Below are 21,963 nucleotides of genomic sequence, written 5' to 3'. Positions count from 1 at the left end.
AGATTTTTGTGGAATTGAGAAAATCAAGGTTTGGTTCAACGCAAAATCGGCGTTGATTATATTCAACAAAAAATTTGTTGAATCAAACCTCGTACAGGCTGATCGTACAAAATATTTTTCTTGGTGTATGTTTAAAACTCATAAATCAGTTGCAAAGTAACCGCCGACCTTATAAGTCGAATTCTCAACGCCAGTCCGCAGTTTGTGTGCGCGTCGCCGCTTTTTTTAAAATGTGCACCGTAGAAAAAACATGTGTGGTTCTGGATTTTTGTCAACTCCAAACTCAACCAAGCCCAAAGCTTGTTAAAAATTTCTCGCAGACCTTCACTGCCGTTCTACGCATAATTGTACCATGTCATTTTTGGTCGATTCTGACTTTTAATCATTTTTATGTTTAGTTTGACGTTTACTTTTCGAAAAACACATAAAATCTAGTACTTTGTTCGGAAACTCATTGAAAATAACACCAAGTCTGTTTGTCCCATCGTTAGGACCCTTGCCTTACAGTTGGTCTAAATTCATTCTAAAAAGCCCAAAACCAAGCGTGGCCCATTCGTTAGAACATCTTCATTCAAATGCGTCTTTCTCAAAACGCACGGTTTGTACATAATGCTTTTTGAAATGTTGGCGTCGAATTTTGGTGAGACGTTTGGCTGCGTGCTGCTGTGTCGCACACTGACGCAGCCTAAATTGCAAGTCATTGTCTAGAAACGTCAAAACAAGAATTTAATCGGAGAGCATTCGTTGTGCGTGAGAGTTGCTTGGACCGGCTGTCGTGTTTTCTATTACGCTGCTTATTTCTGGTAAGAAATGGTTGCAAAATTTGAAATTATTATTGTTTTTACTAGGCGAAGTGTTTTTGATTCATTTTCCCTTCATTTTTTATGATACGTGTTCCAGTTTCCGTAGAAATTCCACCAAATTTTCATTCAATGAATCAATGAAAAGTGATGTAACATTTACAACCATGTATTAGCCCTTTCAGTCCCGTGTCTTTACAAGAATGTTGGGTATTGTCTGGTTTAACAAACTCAGAATAAAATTCAAATATTTAATAAAATTACTTAAAAATTATTTCAAGACCTACATTTTGAAAGATTGTAAATGTTTTGAATGTGTTCAATAGCGAACTGTTTGCGATCTCTCTCACTTCAAGCAATTACACCCAGCCTTATCAGTCGCTTCATCGTCAATAGCCACAGCACAGATAGTAATTCTTCATTCACTTTCAGCAGTCCCAACTGCTCATTTCGCTTCAGTTCTTCGCAGTCTCGAACTTCCACACCATGACGTCACTTGCTCAGCTATCCCGCGTCTACCCGCGGCTGTTGGCCGTCCGTAAGGCGGCGGTGGTCGCGTCCCGCAATCTGAACCTGCTCGAGTACCAGAGCAAGAAGCTGCTGGAGCAGAGCGGTGTGGCCATCCAGGCGTTCCGGGTGCTCGAGGGCCGCAAGGACGAGGACGTGCTGAAGGATTTCAGTGAGTTGAATTGATAGTTTGTTGTGTTGCAGAGAGTAATATTAACGTTTTGCAGACGTCAACGAGTACGTGGTGAAAGCGCAGATTCTGGCCGGCGGTCGGGGCAAAGGTCATTTCGATAATGGCTTCAAGGGAGGCGTGCACATCACGAAAGAGTAAGTTGAACCGTCTGCTGTTATCACTTGTTTAGCTCTTCAGGGGGTCCTGCCTGCACTGACCTTCTCTGCAGTTGAAAGTAATTTCTTTGTGTACGATCGAGATCACTGAACTCTCTTTGAGAGATCTCTACAGTTGGGCAAACCAATAAACTGATTTAACTGATCCAAATTTCTTCACAGCCGTTCCAAGGTGATCCCACTGGTGGAGAAGATGGTCGGCGCCAAACTAATCACCAAGCAAACCCCCAAGGACGGAATCCTGGTGAAATCGGTAATGGTCGCGGACAGCATTAACATCGTACGGGAAACCTACCTGTCGATCGTTATGGATCGCGAGCACAACGGACCAGTGTTGATCGCCTCGCCGGCCGGCGGAATGGACATCGAAGCGGTGGCCGAGGAAACGCCGGAAAAGATCAAAACCGTCCCCATCTCGATCCTCGCGGGCATCAGCCGTGCCCAGGCCGAGGACGTGGCGCGCTTCCTGGAGTTCAAGGGACCTCTGGTCCAGACGGCAGCCACGGAAATCGAAAAGCTCTACTCTCTCTTCCAGAAGGTAGACTGCACCCAGATCGAAATCAACCCGCTGGCGGAAACGGACGACGGTCGGGTGATCTCGGTCGACGCAAAGCTCAACTTTGACGACAACGCCGAGTTTCGGCAAAAGGACATCTTTGCGATGGAAGTGCACGAGGACACCGACCCCAAGGAAATCGAAGCCAGCAAATATAACCTGAACTACATAGCCATGGAGGGCAATATCGGCTGTCTCGTCAACGGCGCCGGACTAGCGATGGCCACGATGGACATCATCAAGCTGAACGGAGGCGCGCCCGCAAATTTCCTCGACGTCGGCGGAAACGTCAAAGAAGACCAAGTCCTGAAAGCCTTCCAGATTCTCACCTCGGACCAGAACGTGAAAGCCATCCTGGTGAACGTTTTCGGAGGCATCGTAAACTGTGCTACAATCGCGAACGGAATCGTGAACGCCACCAAGGTTATCGGGCTGCGAGTTCCGCTGGTGGTGCGGCTCGAGGGAACGAACGTGAACGCCGCCAAGAAGATACTGCAAGAGTCGGGGCTTAAGATTGAATCCGCCCAGGACTTGGACGAGGCGGCCAAGAAGGCGGTGCAGGCGATTAGTTAGGCGGATGTTTCGATTTGGTTAAGAATTGTTTGGCATTTATTTTAAATAGCTGTTGTAGTCAGTAGCATGTTAGACTACCGTTCTTGGATATTCGTGCAGCAACCGAGATGATGAATTTATATGAATTAAAGCGCAATGTCATTGCATTTTTAGTAAAATAAAGTATGTTTCTTCTGACATGAAAGAACCGTTCCACAATAATAGTGATATTTGCACTCGATCGTAATTTCTCGACTCACGATCGAGATTTATCGATAGTAATATTTCGATCTACCATTGACAAATTACGATCAAAATTTGTACAGACTCGATTATCCGAAGGCCTCGGAAAAATTTCACTTCGGATAATCGAATGACGAAAAAATACCCTTGAAGAGTATCGGGGCCGGCATTTACAAAGCGGAATCAGTGAACGTTTATTAATCAACTTAATGTTAATAAGTTAAGGTTAATTTTAACATTCCATAGGCCGCCTTCCTAAGGTGTCGTTGATAAGGTCCAGTTTGTGACGATACACTACCTTCCCTTTACTAAGCAATCGAATCCAGAAGGGAAAATATCACCAGTTGTGTTGGTCCGAGACGGGATTTGAACCCCGATCTACCGTTTATGAGGCGGAAGCGTTACCACTGGGCTACGTGGCTTGGTTTTTTAATCTTTGATATATTTAAATTTTCTCAAAATTAAATTTTCTTTTAAAATTGTTAATCTTGAAATATTAGATTTTTTAGAATTTTCGAAATAAAAAAAAATGCTGTTAGATTTTTTTTAAATCTTCAAAAGTAAAAAAAAATAGATTTTTAGTTTGTTTTTTACATTTCTATTTCTTTTTATATTTACTTTCTTTCTATATATTTTAGATAATTTTTCAATATTTTTTAGGTTTTGAAACTTTTAAGTCGTTTGTTTTGTTTGTTTTTTTCTTCTGTCTCTAAAATTTAATAAAAAAAAACAAAAATTAGATTTTTTTATTTGAACTTTTAAAAAACTTTTTAAAGGTTTTGTAAATTTTAAATGTTTTTTTATTTAAAATTTCTAAATACAAAAATAATTAAAATCTTTAAAAAAAAAATTAAATCGAATTTTAAAAATTTCAAAATTTCAAAATATTTAGAAATGTTGAAACTTAATACTTCTAGAAATTTCATTTTAGTATTTTTCGACTTTTTTTGTAGTCTCTTCGTAGAAGTTGAATGGCTATCTTCCCTGAACCGTGCGGCACACGCGGTTCACTTGTACCTCGGTTTTTCTTTGCGCCTGCTTTGTTCGGTACGATGGTACGATGAACCAAAATACCAACACACAAAAGGGCTCGTACCGAAGCTAGAAAACCAAAACCGCGGTGTGCGTTGTCACTGGCGCATGGGAAGCTTGCTACACTGAAAGCCCGACCATGGTAGTTTTAAGAAAATTTGCTAAAAATGCTGCTTATTAAATTAACTGTGGCTTTTTGGTGAAAGTAAACGCAAATATGGTAAAATGTACCATGCTTCCACAAAATTGCATGGTAGCAATTACGAAATCATTATCATTCTCTCCATAATCGAGGATTAAAATTACCATACCGCTCGTCCCGCCCGTGTGGATCAATCGGACCGCGCACTGGACTCCAATCCAGAGGTCGCTGGTTCGAATCCCGCGGCGGGCGCTCTAAAATTCTTTGTGTAAATATTGGGTATTCGGCGCCGTCGCTCCGTGCCATACTCTAGTACACTTAGGAGCCCAGGGCGGCGAAGTCCTTGTAGTTAAAAAGGAAGACACTAGTGGTTGGTACTAGCAATGGTGGCCGACAGCTATAAAGTCAACTTCGTTTTTTTTTTCTCGATATAGTAAAACTGACTGCGTTAATCAGTCAATCCAAGCACGAAATGTTTTTAGCAAAAATACGTCGGTGCGTGTTCTCAATTTAACCCTACAATATGGTAGCCACTACCATGGATGGGTTTGTCACAAACGCTTGTTTGATTAAGAATATGTAGGATTAAAAATATTCTTTTGGTGAAAATGCGTTTTTTATTTCTTTTGGAAAACATCATTTATAATACTTTGCTTTCATCATAAGACTTTCTTTTGTGCTGACGTTATAAATAAACAGAGTCGATGTTATGAATTGAAAGAAGTTCCACCATTGTTATATTCTTTAGTAAGAAAGGCTCTATCTCACCCCAGGTGGGATTAAATCGGGTTTTTTTTTAGTTTTCCAGATAAAGATTAAAAAATTACAGATAAAAATTAAGATTTTTTTTGAGATTGTTTGAAAATGTTGATATCATAAAATTATTAAAAAAAATATTCTAAGGTAAATCAAATGATTGAAACTTGTTTTTTTTTTATTTTCAAAAGTTTTTGATCTCTTTAAAATTAATATTGCAATTTCTGAAATTTATCATTTTTTTTAAACTTGTGAAACTCTTGAAATTTGGAATTTTCAAAACATGCTCCGAACACATTGTGATTGTCAAGATCGTTAGTCGTAATTTGTCGATAGTAGATTGAGGTGAGTAGGTTAGATGATTATTGGGTATTGTTATAGTTGGTAATGGGGTGTGTGTTATGTGTTTGGGGGTGAGTGGGGAAATAGTTGTTGGTGTAGGTGTGGGGTTGGGGGGAAATTTTTGGGATGGGGGGGTGTGTGGTGAGAAGTATAAATGGGTTTATAGGTGATAGGATTTTTTTGGGGGTGGATTATTTTGAGATGGTGGAGGGTTTTTTGGGTGAAATGGGATGGGGGAAGGGTGTGGATGGGGGGAGTTTTGGGAGTGGGTGGTGAGTAAATTTGAAGGTTTTGTTGGGATTTTTTGAATGTGAGTGGGTAGTGGTTTATTGGGGTTGGTTTGGGGTGTTTTGTGAGAATGATTATGGTATTGGGGGATTGGAGGGGGTGGGGTGTTGGTTGTGGTAATTGGTATGGTTGGAGGAATAGTGGGTGTGGAAGAAGGAGGAAGTTGAGGAGGCTTTGTGACTCGGCTGGCCATCTTCGTCCTCTTGACAGTCCATGGCATCAGCTTCTTCCGCCACCGCTGGTTTTTCCCGTTCAGGCTGCTGCTCCTCTTCTCGCCCGTCCTTTTCTTCTGGATCTCCCGGACCTTCTTCCTCCTCCGCCACCGCTTCCTCAACCACAGGTTCAACCGCCTGCTCCTCCTCCTCCTCCTCCTCCTCCTCTTCACTCTCGCTCTCCTGTTCTTCCTCGAGCCGTTTCTGCACGCCTGCTCCTCGTCCGTTCTGACGGCTCGTTTCCACCGGTTGCGGCTGTCGTGACTCCTCCCGGAACAGATCCCTAAACTCCTCGGTCAGCGCGGCGTACCGCTTCTGGAGTGTCTTTTCGCGCTCGGTCTGCCGCATCACGTCCTCCGTGAGCGATTCCATGCGCTTCGGAATGGCGAGGTCCTCCTGGGCGGCGAGGAACTTGAACGTGGACAGGGCCAGGTTGTTCTGTTCGATTTGCTCGTTGGTTTCCTGGTACTGCTTGATGAGGGCTTGGGCACGCGCCTGGTAGCCTCCGGTGAGGATTTTGAGCTTCTTCTCGATCTTGCCGCACCGTTTGGCCTCTTTGGCCATGTGTTTGCGGTTGATTTCCAGCCGCTTTTCGGCGGATTCGATGCGGTCTTTCTTGCTGGCCAGATTGGCGCGGGTGTAGCGATTCTGGGAGGGCAGGTAGAGCACCTGCGAGAGACACTCGGTCCAGACTTGGGTGTACGATTCGAGCGAGAGGTCGCCGTGGGCCATGCCGGTTTTGACGACGCCCATTTCTTCGCGCAGCAGTTCTTTGGCCTGGTCGAGGTCGGTTTCTTCAATGTCTTCGTACGGGTGCTGCTCCAGGTAGGACAGATGGGCGGACAGCGGGTTCTTCTTGGTGGGCGGGGCTTGCGGATTGACCACCGGGTTGCGAACTGCGTCGTAGTTGAGCATTTTGACCATTTCCTGCTTGACGAGTTCCTCGGCGCGCTGCAACTCGGTTAGACCTTGCATTTCGTTCGGGGGACGAAGCACGGTCATGTTGATGTCCAGGGGACGCGGCAGCTCACGCTGGATGACCTGCGAACGGAGCGCTAGTTCTTTCGCTTCTTGGGCACGTTTTGCCTTCTTACGCTGGGCGTCGACATCGGCCTGGTCGGCCACCATCGGCTCGGCGCCCGATCCGTCGTCGGCGGTTTCGTCGGTTTCATTGTCCGGTACAACAATTTCGTAATCGTTGCGAGGCGCCGGCAGCAAGGAAAGACCTTCCTTCAGCGATGATTTCAGCTGTTTCTGGTAGTTTTTGTAAGCGGCGGGAGTTTCCACCACCGACATCGTCTCTTCGGCGTTGATGTTCAGCTTGTCCCGGACAAAGTTTGGCGTGGCTCCCGTGTGGGTGGTACCGCCGGGAGTTGCTCCGACCGGCACCATTGCACCGGATGCAGGCGTAAGGAAACCAACCGGAGTGGCCGCCCCGTCAGGTCCTCGAACGGAACGGAATGGCGTCGCCAGAACCGTGTTCGGCGTGGCAGCCACTTGGCTCTGCGGAAGAGCCCCGGAAAAGTCCGACTGAACAAGCGGAGTGTTGACTCCACCCTTAAGCGGAGTATCCACGTGGGTGAGAGCCATCATGTTCTGGGCCTCCTGCAGAATACGATCCGTGACGGGTGCCGGAGTTCTGGGAGTGGCCTGCACCTGCGGCGTAATGCTGTAATCCGCCAGCAAAGCATCGGTCGTCTCCACACCCGACTCGGACGCAACCTCTTTGGCGATCTCACTGGCCCGTCCCAACTTTACGACCTGCTGCAACTCCTGATCGGAAATCTGCGGCTCCGGCAGCACCAACTTGGACCGCTTCTTCGCCGGTTCCTGATTCTGCAGCATCGCCAACGGGATGTCATTCTCCTTCTTCTGCTTCAACTTTTCCTTGTCCTTCTTGCGCTCTCTCGCCTCCTTCTCCGTGCGCAACTCCCCGTCCAAGTTCTGCTGTCTCAAGCTGGAGAAATCCGCCGCTATCGGAACGACAAACTCGTCAGTCGTGTCGTAGAACCCAGCCTGTGGTTCCTTCTCAAACGGAATCTCCGAGTTGTAATCAATGCCCTTCAACTTGCGCTTCCGGTTGCCCAACCCAATGCCGGCCGCCCTCAACTCCCTCCGCTTCTGCAGCGCGGCCAATCGGCGTGCCTCCTCCAGCTGCTTCTCCCGAGCCTTCCTCTTCGCCTTCTTGCCCTGCGTATTTGCCAAGCGGGCACGCGCCTCCGACAGCATCTCCAGCTCGTCCTCGTCCATGTCCTTTGGATCGGGCCGCGCCGGCTTCGTCTCCGGATTCGGATCAATCTCGCCCGGCTTCAGCTTCCTCGGGTCGTCCATCCCACCATCCTCCCCGTCCTCCTTGCGCTGGGCCTGATCCAGCAGGTACTCGTACCGCTCCAAACATTGCGCCGCCGTACGGCCAATAATCGGCGCGATCGTCCGCCACTGGGTCGGCATCAGCTTGGCCAGATGGAGCAACTTCTCGTCCTCCTCGCGGGACCATTCCGTCTTCTTGATGCTCGGGTCGAGCCACTCGTACCAGCGCGCCTTGCACTGCTTGGCGGACTTTCGGTGCAGCAGCGAGGCAATTCGGGACCACTGGTTCTTGCCATATTTCATGACGGCCGCTTTAAGGATTTCATCCTGGAAGAAACCGGCGGAAAAAACATTCGGAATCCACCCAAAAAAAAATGATATAATTACATACCTCGGTGTTGCGCCAGACACCTCCTTTTATCATGATTCGAGGCATCTTGGCGGCGGGAAGTAGTTTGCACTGTTTTTACCACTGGAAATTGATTTTTTACAAGTATTTTTTGCGATTTAAACTTTCAATCCGGCGAGGAACGCAAATTCGTGAAAAAGCCGTCTCTCGCGTTTTGGTGTCGTTTTGCTAATTTGACAGTTCAAACGTCCAATCGGGAACCCTACAACAGCTAAAGTTTTGAAGTTTTGCTGCATGGGATGCAAAATGAGGAAAGGGCGTAAACGCCTAGGAAATGAAAAACTTATCGAGAAATTAAAAGTGAGAGTGTGTGCGTGCAACATGGAGTTAAACTTTTCAAAGTGCCATGGGTATCTTCACAGAAAGTTTACCTCCGTGTTGCACACACTCTCACTTTTAATTTTTCGAAGGAAATTTCGTTCTTATTTTTGTCAATGTTTTGAAAAATGAGAATGGCCGTTTTACAATGTTTTGCTTGAGTTGAGTGTGCGCATTTCCCATGCAGCAAAAGTTCCACTTGAAGGTTTCAAAACGTATAAATAAAAACAAACACCTCTCCACGCGAGGCGAGAGACCGCACTAAAATTTTTCAACTCCCAGAACTCAGACCAATCATTCAACGCTAACTTCCTCCGAAAAACCGGCGAACCCGAAATGGCCGATGCTGCCGGCGATCCGCTACCGGAAAATCCCTTCACAGGAATGCACATCAACGATACGGCTTTTCTGCAAGATGTGCAGGGCCGCAGTCCGTGCGTTCGCTGCAATAAATCGCGCAAGTTTTTCTGCTACGGAAGCGGCTGCTACGTGCCGGTGGCCGAGCTGACCGGAAGGGTGCCTTTCGTTAAGGTAAGGTTTGAGGGCGTGTTTGTTTTTAGAGAGTGGTTTTTGAAACTTTTTTTTTCCTGGTTTTTAGTTGCCGATCCAGATCGACATCATCAAACACAGGAGCGAAATTGAGGGAAAGTCTACGGCTGTGCATGCGGCAGTTTTGGCACCGGATGATGTGACCATATACACCTATCCGGACATTCCGGATTACCGGAAGGAGGAGGGAGCGGTGCTGATATTCCCTACGCCGGACGCCCTGACGGTGGACGGGCTGTTCAGTGGGGAATCGTTGAAGTTTAAGGACAATTACGGCTTGCCCAAGGGGTATCACATCGGGACGTTGCTAAAGTGCAAGCTGAACGATCTTGTAGCAGAGGAGGAAAGTGCTGATGGTGGCGAGAAGAAGAAGCACGCAGCGTTGGCACATCGACTTCCGGTCCGGAAGGCCGTTTTCATCGACAGCACTTGGAGTCAGTGCCGGGGAATCTACAAGGACGAGCGAGTTGGCTGCCTTCAAACGGTGGTCATTCAGAACCGGATATCGCAGTTTTGGCGCCATCAAAAAGACAGTCCGCGTTGGTTCCTGGCCACCGTTGAGGCCATTCATCAATTTGTCATAGAACTGCACATTACTGCCTACGGGTTGGACGAACGCTACAAAGGGCTGCAGCATTTGGGATATTTGAACTTCCCAACAAACAAAGTGGTTTCGGCGGACCGCGTTCGGGAAGAAGGAGAACCGGAGCCGTACAACGGCCAGTACGATAATCTGCTGTTCTTCTTCCTTCACATGTATAATCTAATCCACGAATATTACGAACATCATACGTTGAGAGCCTATCGGAGGCCACTATTTTTGGAGGACAAATACCAGAAAAAGTTGCAGGAACAGCAAAAGACAGAAGAATCCGTTTGACAAGGTCAAGTTTTGTTATTTCGATACTGTTTATTTAAAGACATTTAAAGAAAGCTTACAAACTACTTTTTCTTTTTCTTACTGGACTCGGGTTCCGATCCTGGGGTTGTGACTTGAGCTTCCGGACGGGCTTTCTGCCAGCTCAGTGCCTTGCGGCGATAGATTGGCCACGGCGGAATGGTTAACTGTAAATAGGCAAAAACATTAAAAGCACCTGTAAGTAGTAAAACCAACCCCCAAAACTTACGATCGAAGCCAGCAGCACTCCGGCAATTAAAATGTACACCGTCTGGGAGAACTGTTGGATCACGTAGCCCCAAACGAGTCCGACGGCACCGAACAGGGTGATGATCAGCCGAGACAGACGCTCGGCGCGGCCCTGGCCCTCAAAGTCCTGCAATACAAATAAGGAGCCATTTCAGCTACGTTACTACTTTATTTATGCCACTTTAAACATCTTACCATGTGCGTTGCAATGTTAAACATTGTACAATATTATTATTAAATTCCTTTTATCGCAAAATAAGCACTTTTTACCCAGAATTATAATTCAGCGAAAGAAACACGTCAGGAAATCTGTCCAAGCGGCGGCCACGGAGCAAAAATCGAGATTCTCGGTTGTTTGACAGATGCGCTGACGAGGTTTGTTTTGTAAACGTCATCAGGTGCGATGTGCGATGTTTTCGATTTTGGAGAGGAGTTGGACACAAGAGCGTTAGTCCGACAGATGCGAAATGTCGGAGTTGATTAAATGTGAAAATTTAACCCTCCGGCAGTCGCATATGTGTACTTTGTACACACTTTGTAACGACACTTGTATGAAACGCCAAAACACGCGAATGCCGATCGGTTCGAAGGTTGTACACAAGAGTGACAAGATTTTTTTTAAATTTTGTAAAATCTCAAGAGATGCGCTGCCCCATATAAACTTCAACGATTAAAAGTGACCCTTAAACCCTAAACCGATTTGGCTCAAAATTGGCACAGTTACTTATTTTTGCTTAAAGAATCGAGCCATAGAGTATCCCTGATGTCGATTTTTTTAATTGGGTCCTAAAATGAAGCTTAAATTTGAGATATCATTGTTCACAACGATAAAGCTTATTTTTCTGAGTACACTGACCCTTTTTCAATAGCAAAGCGTTTAAAATGGATTTTTAAATCATTTAAAAAAATTACTTCATGGCCCTTCTTGACAGAAAAGGTTCTACTTGACAGCTCGTTCCAAGGGGACCATAGTTGATCCATAAAAAAATGTCTTTTAATTTTTTTTGTTTTAAAATTTTTAAAAATGGTCCCACCCGTGTGGATCAATCGGACCGCGCACTGGACTCACAATTCAGAGGTCGCTGGTTCGAATCCTGCGGTGGGCGCTCTAAAATTCTTTGTGTAAATATGGGTATTCGGCGCCGTCGCTCCGTGCCATACTTTCATACACTCAGGAGCCCAGGGCGGCGAAGTCCTTGTAGATAAAAAAAAGGAAGACACTAGTGGTTGGTACTAGCAATGGTGGCCGACAGCTATAAAGTCAACTTCGTTTTCGTTTCGTCGTTTTAAAATTAAAAAAAAAGTGATCAGAAATGGTTTTTAATCGTGTTGCTTACCGTTGTACATATACATTGATATAGGGCTTTAGGACCCTATTGTCACCCTAGTATACATCCTGGGGACTTGTATAAATGACGACATGTCTGTTAGTCTGTGCACCGAAAAAATGCACTCGATTATCTCCGAATGGAGTAACCGACACGATTGGTAGTAAGCAATGTATTTCTTATGGAGAGCAGTTCTCTAGGATTTCGGTCATTCGATTTTTTTTGTATTTTTTAATCCGACTGAAACTTTTTTGGTGCCTTCGGTATGCCCAAAGAAGCCATTTTCCATCATTAGTTTGTCCATATAATTTTCCATACAAATTTGGCAGCTGTCCATACAAAAATGATGTATGAAAATTCAAAAATCTGTATCTTTTGAAGGATTTTTTTGATCGATTTGGTGTCTTCGGCAAAGTTGTAGGTATGGATACGGACTACACTGAAAAAAAATAATACACGGTAAAAAAAAATTGGTGATTTTTTTATTTAATTTTTTATCACTAAAACTTGATTTGCAAAAAACACTATTTTTTATTTTTTTTATTTTTTGATATGTTTTAGAGGACATAAAATGCCAACTTTTCAGAAATTTCCAGGTTGTGCAAAAAATCATTGACCGAGTTATAAATTTTTTAATCAATACTGATTTTTTCAAAATCATCGAAATTTTGGTCGCAAAAATTTTTCAACTTCATTTTTCGATGTAAAATCCAATTTGCAATCAAAAAGTACTTTAGTGAAATTTTGATAAAGTGCACCGTTTTCGAGTTATAGCCATTTTTATGTAACTTTTTTCAAAATAGTCGCAGTTTTTCATTTTTTTAAATTAGTGCACACGTTTGCCCAGTTTTGAAAAAAATATTTTTGAAAAGCTGAGAAAATTCTCTATATTTTGCTTCTTCGGACTTTGTTGATACGACCTTTAGTTGCTGAGATATTGCAATTTGCAGGTTTTAAAACAGGAAAATTGATGTTTTTTAAGTCTCACCCAAACAGCCCACCATTTTTCAATGTCGATATCTCAGCAACTAATGGTCCGATTTTCAATGTTAAAATATGAATCATTTGTGAAATTTTCCGATCTTTTCGAAAACAATATTTTCAAAATTTTCAAATCAAGACTAACATTTTAAAAGGGCGTAATATTGAATGTTTGGCCTGGTGTGCACTAATTTAAAAAAATGAAAAACTGTGACTATTTTGAAAAAAGTTACATAAAAATGGCTATAACTCGAAAACGGTGCACTTTATCAAAATTTCACTAAAGTACTTTTTGATTGCAAATTGGATTTTACATCGAAAAATGAAGTTGAAAAATTTTTGCGACCAAAATTTCAATTTTTTGAAAAAATCAGTATTGATTAAAAAATTAATAACTCGGTCAATGATTTTTTGCACAACCTGGAAATTTCTGAAAAGTTGGCATTTTATGTCCTCTAAAACATATCAAAAAATAAAAAAAATAAAAAATAGTGTTTTTTTGCAAATCAAGTTTTAGTGATAAAAAGTTAAATAAAAAAATCATCAAATTTTTTTTACCGTGTATTATTTTTTTTCCAGTGTAGCACGTATCCATACCTACAACTTTGCCGAAGACACCAAATCGATCAAAAAATTCCTTCAAAAGATACAGATTTTTGAATTTTCATACATCATTTTTGTATGGACAGCTGCCAAATTTGTATGGAAAATTATATGGACAAACTAATGATGCAAAATGGCTTCTTTGGGCATACCGAAGGCACCAAAAAAGTTTCAGTCGGATAAAAAAATACAAAAAATAAAATTGAAGAAAAAAGACCGATTTCGTAGAGAATTGCTCTGGAGCGAACTGTCAAACTACCACTCGAATCGGGTGTTCCATTGGCTGAACCGATTTGGAACGTTTTGGTCTCATTCGATTCGTCTTGGGGTCTCATAAGACCCTAGTTAATATTATGAAATTTAGAAAAGTACAAATTTGGCTTAAGTTCGGAAGACTGTAAAAAGGGGGTTTTTGTGAGAAAATTCGTCTTGTTATATATTTTTAGAAAGGTATTTGGCCTTTCCAATGAGCTCAAAAGATTGAAGATCTGACAACTCTATAAAAAGTAATGAAAACTTAAGTGTTAATTATTCACCTTATTGAAGCCGGATCTTAGATATGTTGATAAAATTTATTTCCGGGTCGACGTATATTTTGAGCTTGCCAACACTGCCAAGTTTTGCTGGGCATAAAGGCAAATGCTCGTTTAGATACGTCAAATCTAGCTTTGACTATTCTTCCTATTTTGGGTCTCTACATTGGATGAGTAATCAAAGGCCTTGAATTGTATTATGTAAAGTAATTTAAAAAAAAAAATAAAAAAATATAAATATTGAAATAACAAGCCATAGTTTTAGCATTTACATGGAAAAAGTGTTTTAAAATGCATATTATACTAGTTCAGTTCAAGAGTTTTTTTTGAAAAGGTCAAATAAACCAAATTTTCAGTTTTTGCTTTTTGGGTTTTTTTTATTACCCCTTACTCAAGGCGGTATCAAAAACTGGAAATTTGGTTTATTGGACCTTCTCAAAAAAAAAAAAGAAACTCCAGAGTTGTTTTGCAATCATATTGCACACTTTGCACCAAATTCTCCGACCCTGAAAATAAATAAGTTGTCAAAAATGTAAGATTTGAAGAAAACAGAAAATTTTCAAAAATTCAAAGCATTTTTAAATCAACCCAAACATGCTGAAAATGATTCTGAACGCATGAGATAGCATTTTAAATTGATTTCAGCTGATTGCAGTTCAATTTCCATTGAAATTTTGAAGTTTTTTGTAAAAAAAAGTTTTTTCGTATCCTGATTTTTCGGGCCAACTTTAAAGAAGGGGGAGACAAAAACTTTAAATAAAATTTGTACCATCCTAACCTATTAAACGATAGGTCGGATGATGGATCCGGACATAGTTTACATACATTTGAAAGAGATCCGGCTTCAAAAAAGTACAAAAATATCACTTAATGGTCATAACTTGAGACAGGGTTGCCAGATCTTCAATGTTTCGACTCGTTAGAAAGGTGTTACAATCACCTATCAAACGGTATATAACATGATGATATTTGATATGATTTCCGGCTATTATCTAACATCCGGATATATGCGAAAACACATTTGTATACATAACTTACTAATTATTTATGGAAACTTTTTTTTTTAACTCGATCTATGAGACCCTAAACCGAGTCAAATGAGACTGGTTTGGCCTATATCGGCTCAGCCAGTGCTGGGAATACTGGAGACAATTTTTTTAACACACATATACACACAGATGGACAGACATTTGTTCAGTTTTCGATTCTGAGTCGATATGTGGGTCTACGAGCTTTATGTGAAAACAAGCCTTACCCGACAAACTTCGTTCTGCCTTTTTTCGTTTGCTGACGTTTTTTGATTTTTTGCTTATTCAGCCTCCTGTGATCAAGATATGATTTTACGTAACTTTCTCCATTCAATTTGCCGATGCTCCAGAATCGGTTCCAGAGTGGCCAAAGCTAGGGCCAAAGTGTCAATTAGTTAGCGTATAAACCTTCCTTGGGCTTGTATTGTCCATTTCTTTCAAAGGTACACGCCGCACGGCATTTCGGAATGTGCCGTAGACATTGTTGCCAGCGATTTCCTGCACTTTTGATGCAATTAAAAACATACCTGCCAACAATGCCAGGCGATTCGAAGAAGGAGATCAACAAAAACAAAACGGGATGTATGGGATTTGACAGCGCGCATTTGCCGAAAGAGCGGCGCGTCGTTCCGAGGCAAGTTTGCCGCGTGTCTTTCTCGGGAATACGCGCAATACCTCGATCCGATGCTCCGTATTGAACCGAGTATTGAACTGATTCGCGTTCGAACAAAACCGTCGAATTTTTTATATATATAAATATATAGATAAGGCAAAACTCTAAAGTTTTTTTTTTTTATTAGGTCCTATAAACATATGAAAGACAATAGATTATTGGTCCTTTAAAAAAAAAAACTCTGGAACTGTAAAAATAAGCCAAAACCATTCAACTCCGACAAATCTTTGAGAAAACATCGCATTTCCTTTGCATCACCCCTCCGGTTCAACTTTGACAAACAATCCGAGAGCTGGTTCCCCTCAGTCAGCTTTGCTTGATGCTTGTCAACTTTTCATTCAAGTTCTTTGCGTTCAGTTGAGATTCGCGTTTCCATCGGTCAAGACCCGTCCGCGGTTCACCTTTTTTTACCTTTATTTTTTTGTGTTCTCGTGTCCGACCACCTCACTTAAGCCACCCTGAGTTGTGGTGTTTGGCCAAGCAAAAGTTTTAATTGGATTACGTTTGCGAAAAGTTCGTTGTTGTCGTGGTCGCCAACTGCGTTTTTGCGCTTCTTCAGGTTTGCGCGTTTTGCTTTTGTAGAAAGTGTCGTGTGTGTGTTTCTGGACACTTCCCCAGAGCGGCCTCAGGCGGGTGGAAAAAGGGGGCCCTGAAATGTTGTTCCGTCCCGCACGGGACAGGGGAGGCAGAGGACGAAGCAAAACCAGCTTCTGGGCGAGTGTGTGAGTGTGAGTTTTCGTGGGTTTTCGTTGTGTGTCGAGAAGGTGTCCAAGAATCTTGAAAGGAGGAGAAGGAGAAAGAGTTGTTTGCTGGGTTGTTCCTCCGTGGCCAGCAGCAACAGCACCAGAAGAAGTTGGCCAAAGCAACTAATGCAGAAGCAGCAGCAAAGAAGAGTCGAGTATTTGTGTGGTGTGCGTGTTTGAGCCGAGAGAATCAAGTCCAAGAAAGAAGCAAGAGCAAAAGGCGAAGGTCCGGCGAAGGCAAATTAAGGGGAAGAGTGCGCCGGGGCCAGGCCAGGTCTGACGTGCGAGTGCTAGTCCGTCCACCTTCGGCGGGGTCGACTAAAGTGCCCACAGGAAAATCAGTGTGTGTGTGAGTGTGGGCCGTAATCAAATATTGAAACACACGACGGGCGATAAGAGAGTTGGAAGCGTATTTTTTGGTCGGTTGTAATTCTGGATTAAGTTGCTGCTGCCCCAGTATGCTGCGATTTCTGAGTCGCCGCAAGACCCGGAACGTGGGACCCGGGTCGGACGTGGCAGACAGTCAGATCAAGTCACAGCGGATACCCACCAACAAAAACCTGGTGCCGTGCCGGGTGATTCTGCTGGACAACACGGACCTGCCGGTGGATTTGACGGTAGGTTTGGGCTAGGTTTTGATTTTATCTTTGTTATTATTTATGTTAAACTACATATTTAATTTTGTTGGTGCAATTCCGTTACGTATCAACCTATCAACTTCACCTTGATGTCAACTTCTGGAGCACTAAAAAAAAAAAAACATTCAAATCGTGTTTTCGACAGGTCTCGTTGGATAAATGTTCAAATTTCTATCATCTGACAAGAAAGTGCACTCAATGTTAATGTGCAATGTGCTAAAGTTGTCATATTTCAACCTAGGATCATATTTAGAGAGCTTCCAGGATGTTTGAATCATAAATCTCAACTCAGGAATCTATAGATAACGCAGAACATCCCAACAGATTAATTGCCTACACAGAAAAGAAATGATGGTAATATTCATCAGGAGATGGTGACAGATTTTGTGTAAAAAAAGTGTAATATTACATCAGTTTCTGATGAATTTTCATCAGGTTCACATCTTAACACATTTTTTAGGTAAAATTACTTTAAAAATAAAATTACTCCAAAATTCAACTTTTTTTCTGTGTAGTTCGTTGACAATCACTGCACATGACCCGAGGTAACCGTAACTCTGGGAGGCTACAGATGACTTAGAACATCCCACCCTAGCAGTAGATTAGCTCCTGAATCTCACTGAATCCCTCTGCATATCTTCCGAGGTAGAAGACCACTGGCCTTGACGTAGGATATACCCCACTTTACCAGTAGACTAGTCACTAACTTCTCTGAATCTTTTTGCGTGTAATCTGGGGTCGAAAACCGACGAGCTCGAAAACCGACGAGCTCGTTAAGGTGGTAGACACTTCAGTCGTAACTCCCGGGAGCTCTTGGATATCCTAGTACACCAACAAAAACAACAGAATGTTCTTGGATAATCTGGAACATCAAGTTCACTTTTTGTGGTAATATTACTCAAAAAAAGAAGTGATATTCAACCTAACAAATTTTCAACATTCCAAAATTCAACCATTGTTGCTGTGTACCTGAAGCTCTGAAACCCAATGTGAATACGGTGTGTGTGTGTGTGCAACCAACCAAACGGGACCACGCGGCCGCTTCTTACAAATTGAGTTGTTTCCATGTATTTTTAGATCTACATTCTATACATGCAAATAACTCGCATAGGCATTTGGAAGGTGTTAGCTCTGCCGAGCTTCGGTGACCCATTTCTACGCTGGCTAGCCGAGCGCGAGGTACTTCAGCTTTATCGACAAGCCCCGCCCTGAAGAACGTTTGCACCAATCGGGTTCAAACGTTATTTAGAACTTCCGAACCCTTGTCAAATGGACAAGGACCCAGCGCGTATATAGTTGGTAGCAACAGTATTCCTAATTCTAGTAATAGCTCACCAAGTCGCGATGGCCTAGTGGTAAGCATTTTTGCTTACCAATCCAAAGGACGGGGGATCGAACCCCGACTCGAGCGACTTTGATTTTTCGTTCATGTTCAGAGTTTCAAGATTTATATTTCCTGAAATTTCTCGTTGGGAGCAGATGGGAATCGAACCCAGGACCATTCGCTTACAAAGCGAACACCGTAACCAGTAAGCCACGGCCGCTCCTTTGAAACCCAATGTGAATACGGTATTGCTAAATTTGCATTCAGTCTGGCTATAAAAATAGCAAACTTTCAATTCTCAGCGACTCCAATTATCATGCCCGAAAGCTCATGACCCAATTTTCACTGCCCTTCTTTCCGTCGCGAAATTCTCAGCAAAATGAAATGTCGGTACCTATCCCATGTTTACACATTCCCGCATCCCCTCATCAACAGAGCGTAGCCACAAAAGCCGCCACGAAACAAAATTTGCCAACTCAGTTTAATGGGACTTGACCCTTTCGCGTTCTTTCATCGCGGTTTTCGGAGAAAACAAAAGAATCTTCGGCGAGTCTGTGCGAACGAGGAAAAGAGAAGAAGTGATAATAAGAGAATGCTTTTGCTGGCAATCACGAGATAGAGAAGAGATCTTTCAAGCCATAGTGACTGTCAATCATCAAATGATAGTTTTTTTCTATCACCCATTTACATCGCTGCAGATCATAACATTAAAAAAAACATCTTTTTACGCGATGCGTTACGTTTTTCTAATTTGTCGGTTTCTCTGGAACGACGCTACATTTTTGCAATCTTTTAGAAGCAATTTGTAGGTTTTGTTCAGATCTACAAAACGCTTTTTGAAGCTTGCAAATATATTGTGTAGTTTAAGAGAAATCGACGAAAAAAATAAAAATTTCTTAATAATCTCCATTTTCTAACATAAAAAATAATAATTTATTTTTATTATTATTTAAACCACCTTAGTTATTGGTTTCTTCATCGCAAAATCAATCGGCAAAGCTTCTTGTTTGTATTTGAATGCGTCTAAATGAATGCAAAAAATCTTATAAAAACTTCGTAAAGGTAGTTTCCCCATATTTCCGTAAGGGGTCGAAAGTCAATGTTTTGATTAACGTCAGCCGAGCTGGAACTGTTGAGGTTATGTGCAAATCAAGAGAAAACTCTTGAAATCAACCCTTTTTGCATCTACAGTCCAGCCCTGGGTTGTAGCCCAGGTAAATAGCAAACAAACGTCAAAAACAATAACAAAGCAAAAAGATCGATGGGTCAGTGGATTTTTTTTAAAGATTTCATGAAATTTGATGTCATATTAAAAAGATATTTAAACGTTAGTCTTTGTAAACATGTTGGAGTTTCTTTTGTTTATTTTTTGTTCAGAAAACTTGGTGCATCGATGTTTTTTTCGTCATTTTTCGATCAGCCCAATTAGCGAGCAGCATTCGGTAACTGTGCTACGTTCTAAGCCCAGTTACCGAACAAGTACTGTTTTAAAATCTTTTTTTCTCTGTATAACTGTTAAAGTAATTTATCAAACTCAATCATTTTCAATATGAACTTAGGGGACCCCCAATTGGATAAAATGGAACAAATCCGATATGAATCCTTTTAGCAATTTCCGAGATATTTGAGACATTTTTTTAGACTCATCCCCATTGCTCAGAATTTGATTCTGAGTCGAAATGCAAACGTGAAGTTAGGTCTTACAGATGTGTTTAAAAAATATCTTTCGACTGATTTTATAGCCTTTCCTGAGTGAGGAAAGTGAAACTATAATAAAAAGAACATCGAATTGTATACCTGATAAAGGTTTTGTCTTTTGTCTGGATCAATCAATTGCAATGGCTTCAATTTTACTCAAGTGGTTATAACTAGAGAAAGGGCTATCAGATCTACAATATTTGGACTTGCTGGGAACTTACTATAAATTATCATATATAATAATTATAATACACAATATTCCCTCACTACCACCACTCACCATCTAAACAATATAAACTCACTCCACACACTCAACATACTCCACCCCACATATCCCCATAAATATCCTTACAATTTACATTATACCCTAAATTACTAAATCAAAATCACTTTATTTTACTACTACCACAACACCAATCATCTTATACTAAACTCAATAACCCTAACATATACCCGCTCTTAATTTCTAAACTACCTATATAAACACTATATTAATATAAAAACCACCTACCTTAACTCCCAAAAACTCACCTTACTAACAAAACTAAACCCTCTACCCACCAACAATCTCAATACACCACAACCACCAATACATCACAAAACATATAACACACCCAATAAAAAATCTTCACACCTCAACAATCATACAAATCATACTGTTCCACCAATTACACTTTCGTTATTAAATAAACAACAAAAAAAAACCACATCTCCACAAACATACCACATAACGTCACCTATCCAGTAAATCTTCATAATTTAAAATAAACCTTTATCTACTCGTATCACAGTCAATCGATGAAATGATGTTTCTTCTCAATATTTACCCTGTTTTATCATAATCAAAAGACCTTTCCATGATACCAATCTTTTAAAATGGCCAACACTAACCATCTAATAAAGTTATGCAGTTCACATCCCCTTAATTTTTTCAACATAACTATATTTAATATATATTTCATATCATTATCACAGTTATATTAAATAAACCGTCTACATATTTGACTTCATTCCTAGGTTTGATAAAGCATTTAAACATAAATCTCTAAAATTTACACAAATAACGCTACCTTATTCATCACATCCGATCACATAAAGTTTCAAAATACTCTATACTACCACATCCCTTAAATTATACACTTAACCCTCAAATACATTTTTATAAATTAAAATACTTAATATTTTATTATACCAACATATTCTATATCCACCACCCCCACAAAATAAACCAATTTTTATTCCAAAATTCACCACACCTTCAAATAATTCACTTCCATATATATAATTTAAATCATATTTTCAATTGTGATAATCAATAAATATACTTAAATATTTTTAATATATACCTCTTCACCACAAATTCAAACCTACTCACCAACACCTTTCAATTAACAAAAAACCCAAAAACAAAAACACTATTAAATAATCCCCACCTAAATAATTTATTGCCAATTTAACTTCCAAAATCTTTAAACAAATCCTTCCTCCATACACCATACTCCACCACCACAATCCACTTCATCACACCTATCATCCATCAAATCCCAAAACCTACTCACTTTCTTATTAAAATTCTCTATTCCGTCTCCGTCTTTGATAATAAATAAATTGTCATTTATAAAATTATTTCTAAATATTGGATATTTGTTAACAATTTTACAATTTTTCGTGGTGTTTTCTGTCTCTTTAATCTCCACTTACCCTGCATAGTTATTATGGATCTGTTTAATTATCTTTCTTACTTTTCTTTTCTAAATTTTTTTATTTTTTTTCTTTTCACATTAATACATAATCAAATATTAAAAGATATTTAATAAAATAAAAAATACTAACTTTTTGTTTATATAACTCAGCTTAAACAATACACCACCCTCATAAAACCAATTCAACCATTACGTATTCA

The 21,963-nt window shown here is 41.3% G+C and overlaps 5 protein-coding genes across 8 annotated transcripts in view; 3 read left to right on the top strand and 2 right to left on the bottom strand.

The window, feature by feature from the left end:
- Window positions 1–673: 673 nt before the first annotated feature.
- Window positions 674–2,946, top strand: LOC120425428 (succinate--CoA ligase [GDP-forming] subunit beta, mitochondrial). Of its 3 annotated transcripts, none has more exons than XM_039589956.2 (4): window positions 674–803; window positions 1,233–1,479; window positions 1,535–1,634; window positions 1,818–2,946. In XM_039589956.2, exons 2-4 carry the CDS (start codon window positions 1,287–1,289, stop codon window positions 2,782–2,784), a joined length of 1,260 nt encoding a protein of 419 aa, XP_039445890.1. In that variant the 5' UTR covers window positions 674–803; window positions 1,233–1,286; the 3' UTR covers window positions 2,785–2,946. The 3 variants fall into 3 exon arrangements, with proteins under 3 accessions (XP_039445890.1, XP_039445891.1, XP_039445892.1); XM_039589957.2 differs by having other exon boundaries at window positions 689–803; window positions 1,236–1,479; XM_039589958.2 differs by having other exon boundaries at window positions 715–803; window positions 1,260–1,479.
- Window positions 2,947–5,640: 2,694 nt separating this feature from the next.
- LOC120425425 (cell division cycle 5-like protein) lies at window positions 5,641–8,667 on the bottom strand. The gene is made up of 2 exons (XM_039589953.2): window positions 8,480–8,667; window positions 5,641–8,415 (listed from the first exon to the last, which is right to left on the bottom strand). The coding sequence occupies exons 1-2, from the start codon at window positions 8,522–8,524 to the stop codon at window positions 5,641–5,643; spliced, it is 2,820 nt and encodes a 939-aa protein (XP_039445887.1). The 5' UTR covers window positions 8,525–8,667.
- Window positions 8,668–9,024: 357 nt separating this feature from the next.
- On the top strand, window positions 9,025–10,309 carry LOC120425431 (tRNA-uridine aminocarboxypropyltransferase 1). Its single transcript, XM_039589960.2, has 2 exons — window positions 9,025–9,346; window positions 9,414–10,309. The coding sequence occupies exons 1-2, from the start codon at window positions 9,152–9,154 to the stop codon at window positions 10,242–10,244; spliced, it is 1,026 nt and encodes a 341-aa protein (XP_039445894.1). The 5' UTR covers window positions 9,025–9,151; the 3' UTR covers window positions 10,245–10,309.
- Window positions 10,236–10,870, bottom strand: LOC120425432 (signal peptidase complex subunit 1). The gene is made up of 3 exons (XM_039589961.2): window positions 10,707–10,870; window positions 10,492–10,638; window positions 10,236–10,429 (listed from the first exon to the last, which is right to left on the bottom strand). Exons 1-3 carry the CDS (start codon window positions 10,728–10,730, stop codon window positions 10,307–10,309), a joined length of 294 nt encoding a protein of 97 aa, XP_039445895.1. The 5' UTR covers window positions 10,731–10,870; the 3' UTR covers window positions 10,236–10,306.
- Window positions 10,871–16,008: 5,138 nt separating this feature from the next.
- Window positions 16,009–21,963, top strand: part of LOC120425433 (band 4.1-like protein 5) — a 58,618-nt gene continuing 52,663 nt past the window's right edge. Inside the window, exon 1 of one of the 2 annotated variants that reach the window (XM_039589964.2) lies at window positions 16,009–17,017. In XM_039589964.2, the coding sequence (XP_039445898.1) occupies window positions 16,859–17,017 (159 nt within the window). In that variant the 5' untranslated portion in view covers window positions 16,009–16,858. The remainder of the gene's footprint in view (window positions 17,018–21,963) is intronic. The other variant, XM_039589963.1, reaches the window with a different exon arrangement.

Source organism: Culex pipiens, chromosome 1 (assembly GCF_016801865.2).
Source record: "Culex pipiens pallens isolate TS chromosome 1, TS_CPP_V2, whole genome shotgun sequence".
NCBI lineage: Eukaryota > Metazoa > Arthropoda > Insecta > Diptera > Culicidae > Culex > Culex pipiens.
The sequence above is the reverse complement of the archived record's forward strand: the minus strand, read 5'-3'. Positions and strand labels throughout refer to the sequence as shown.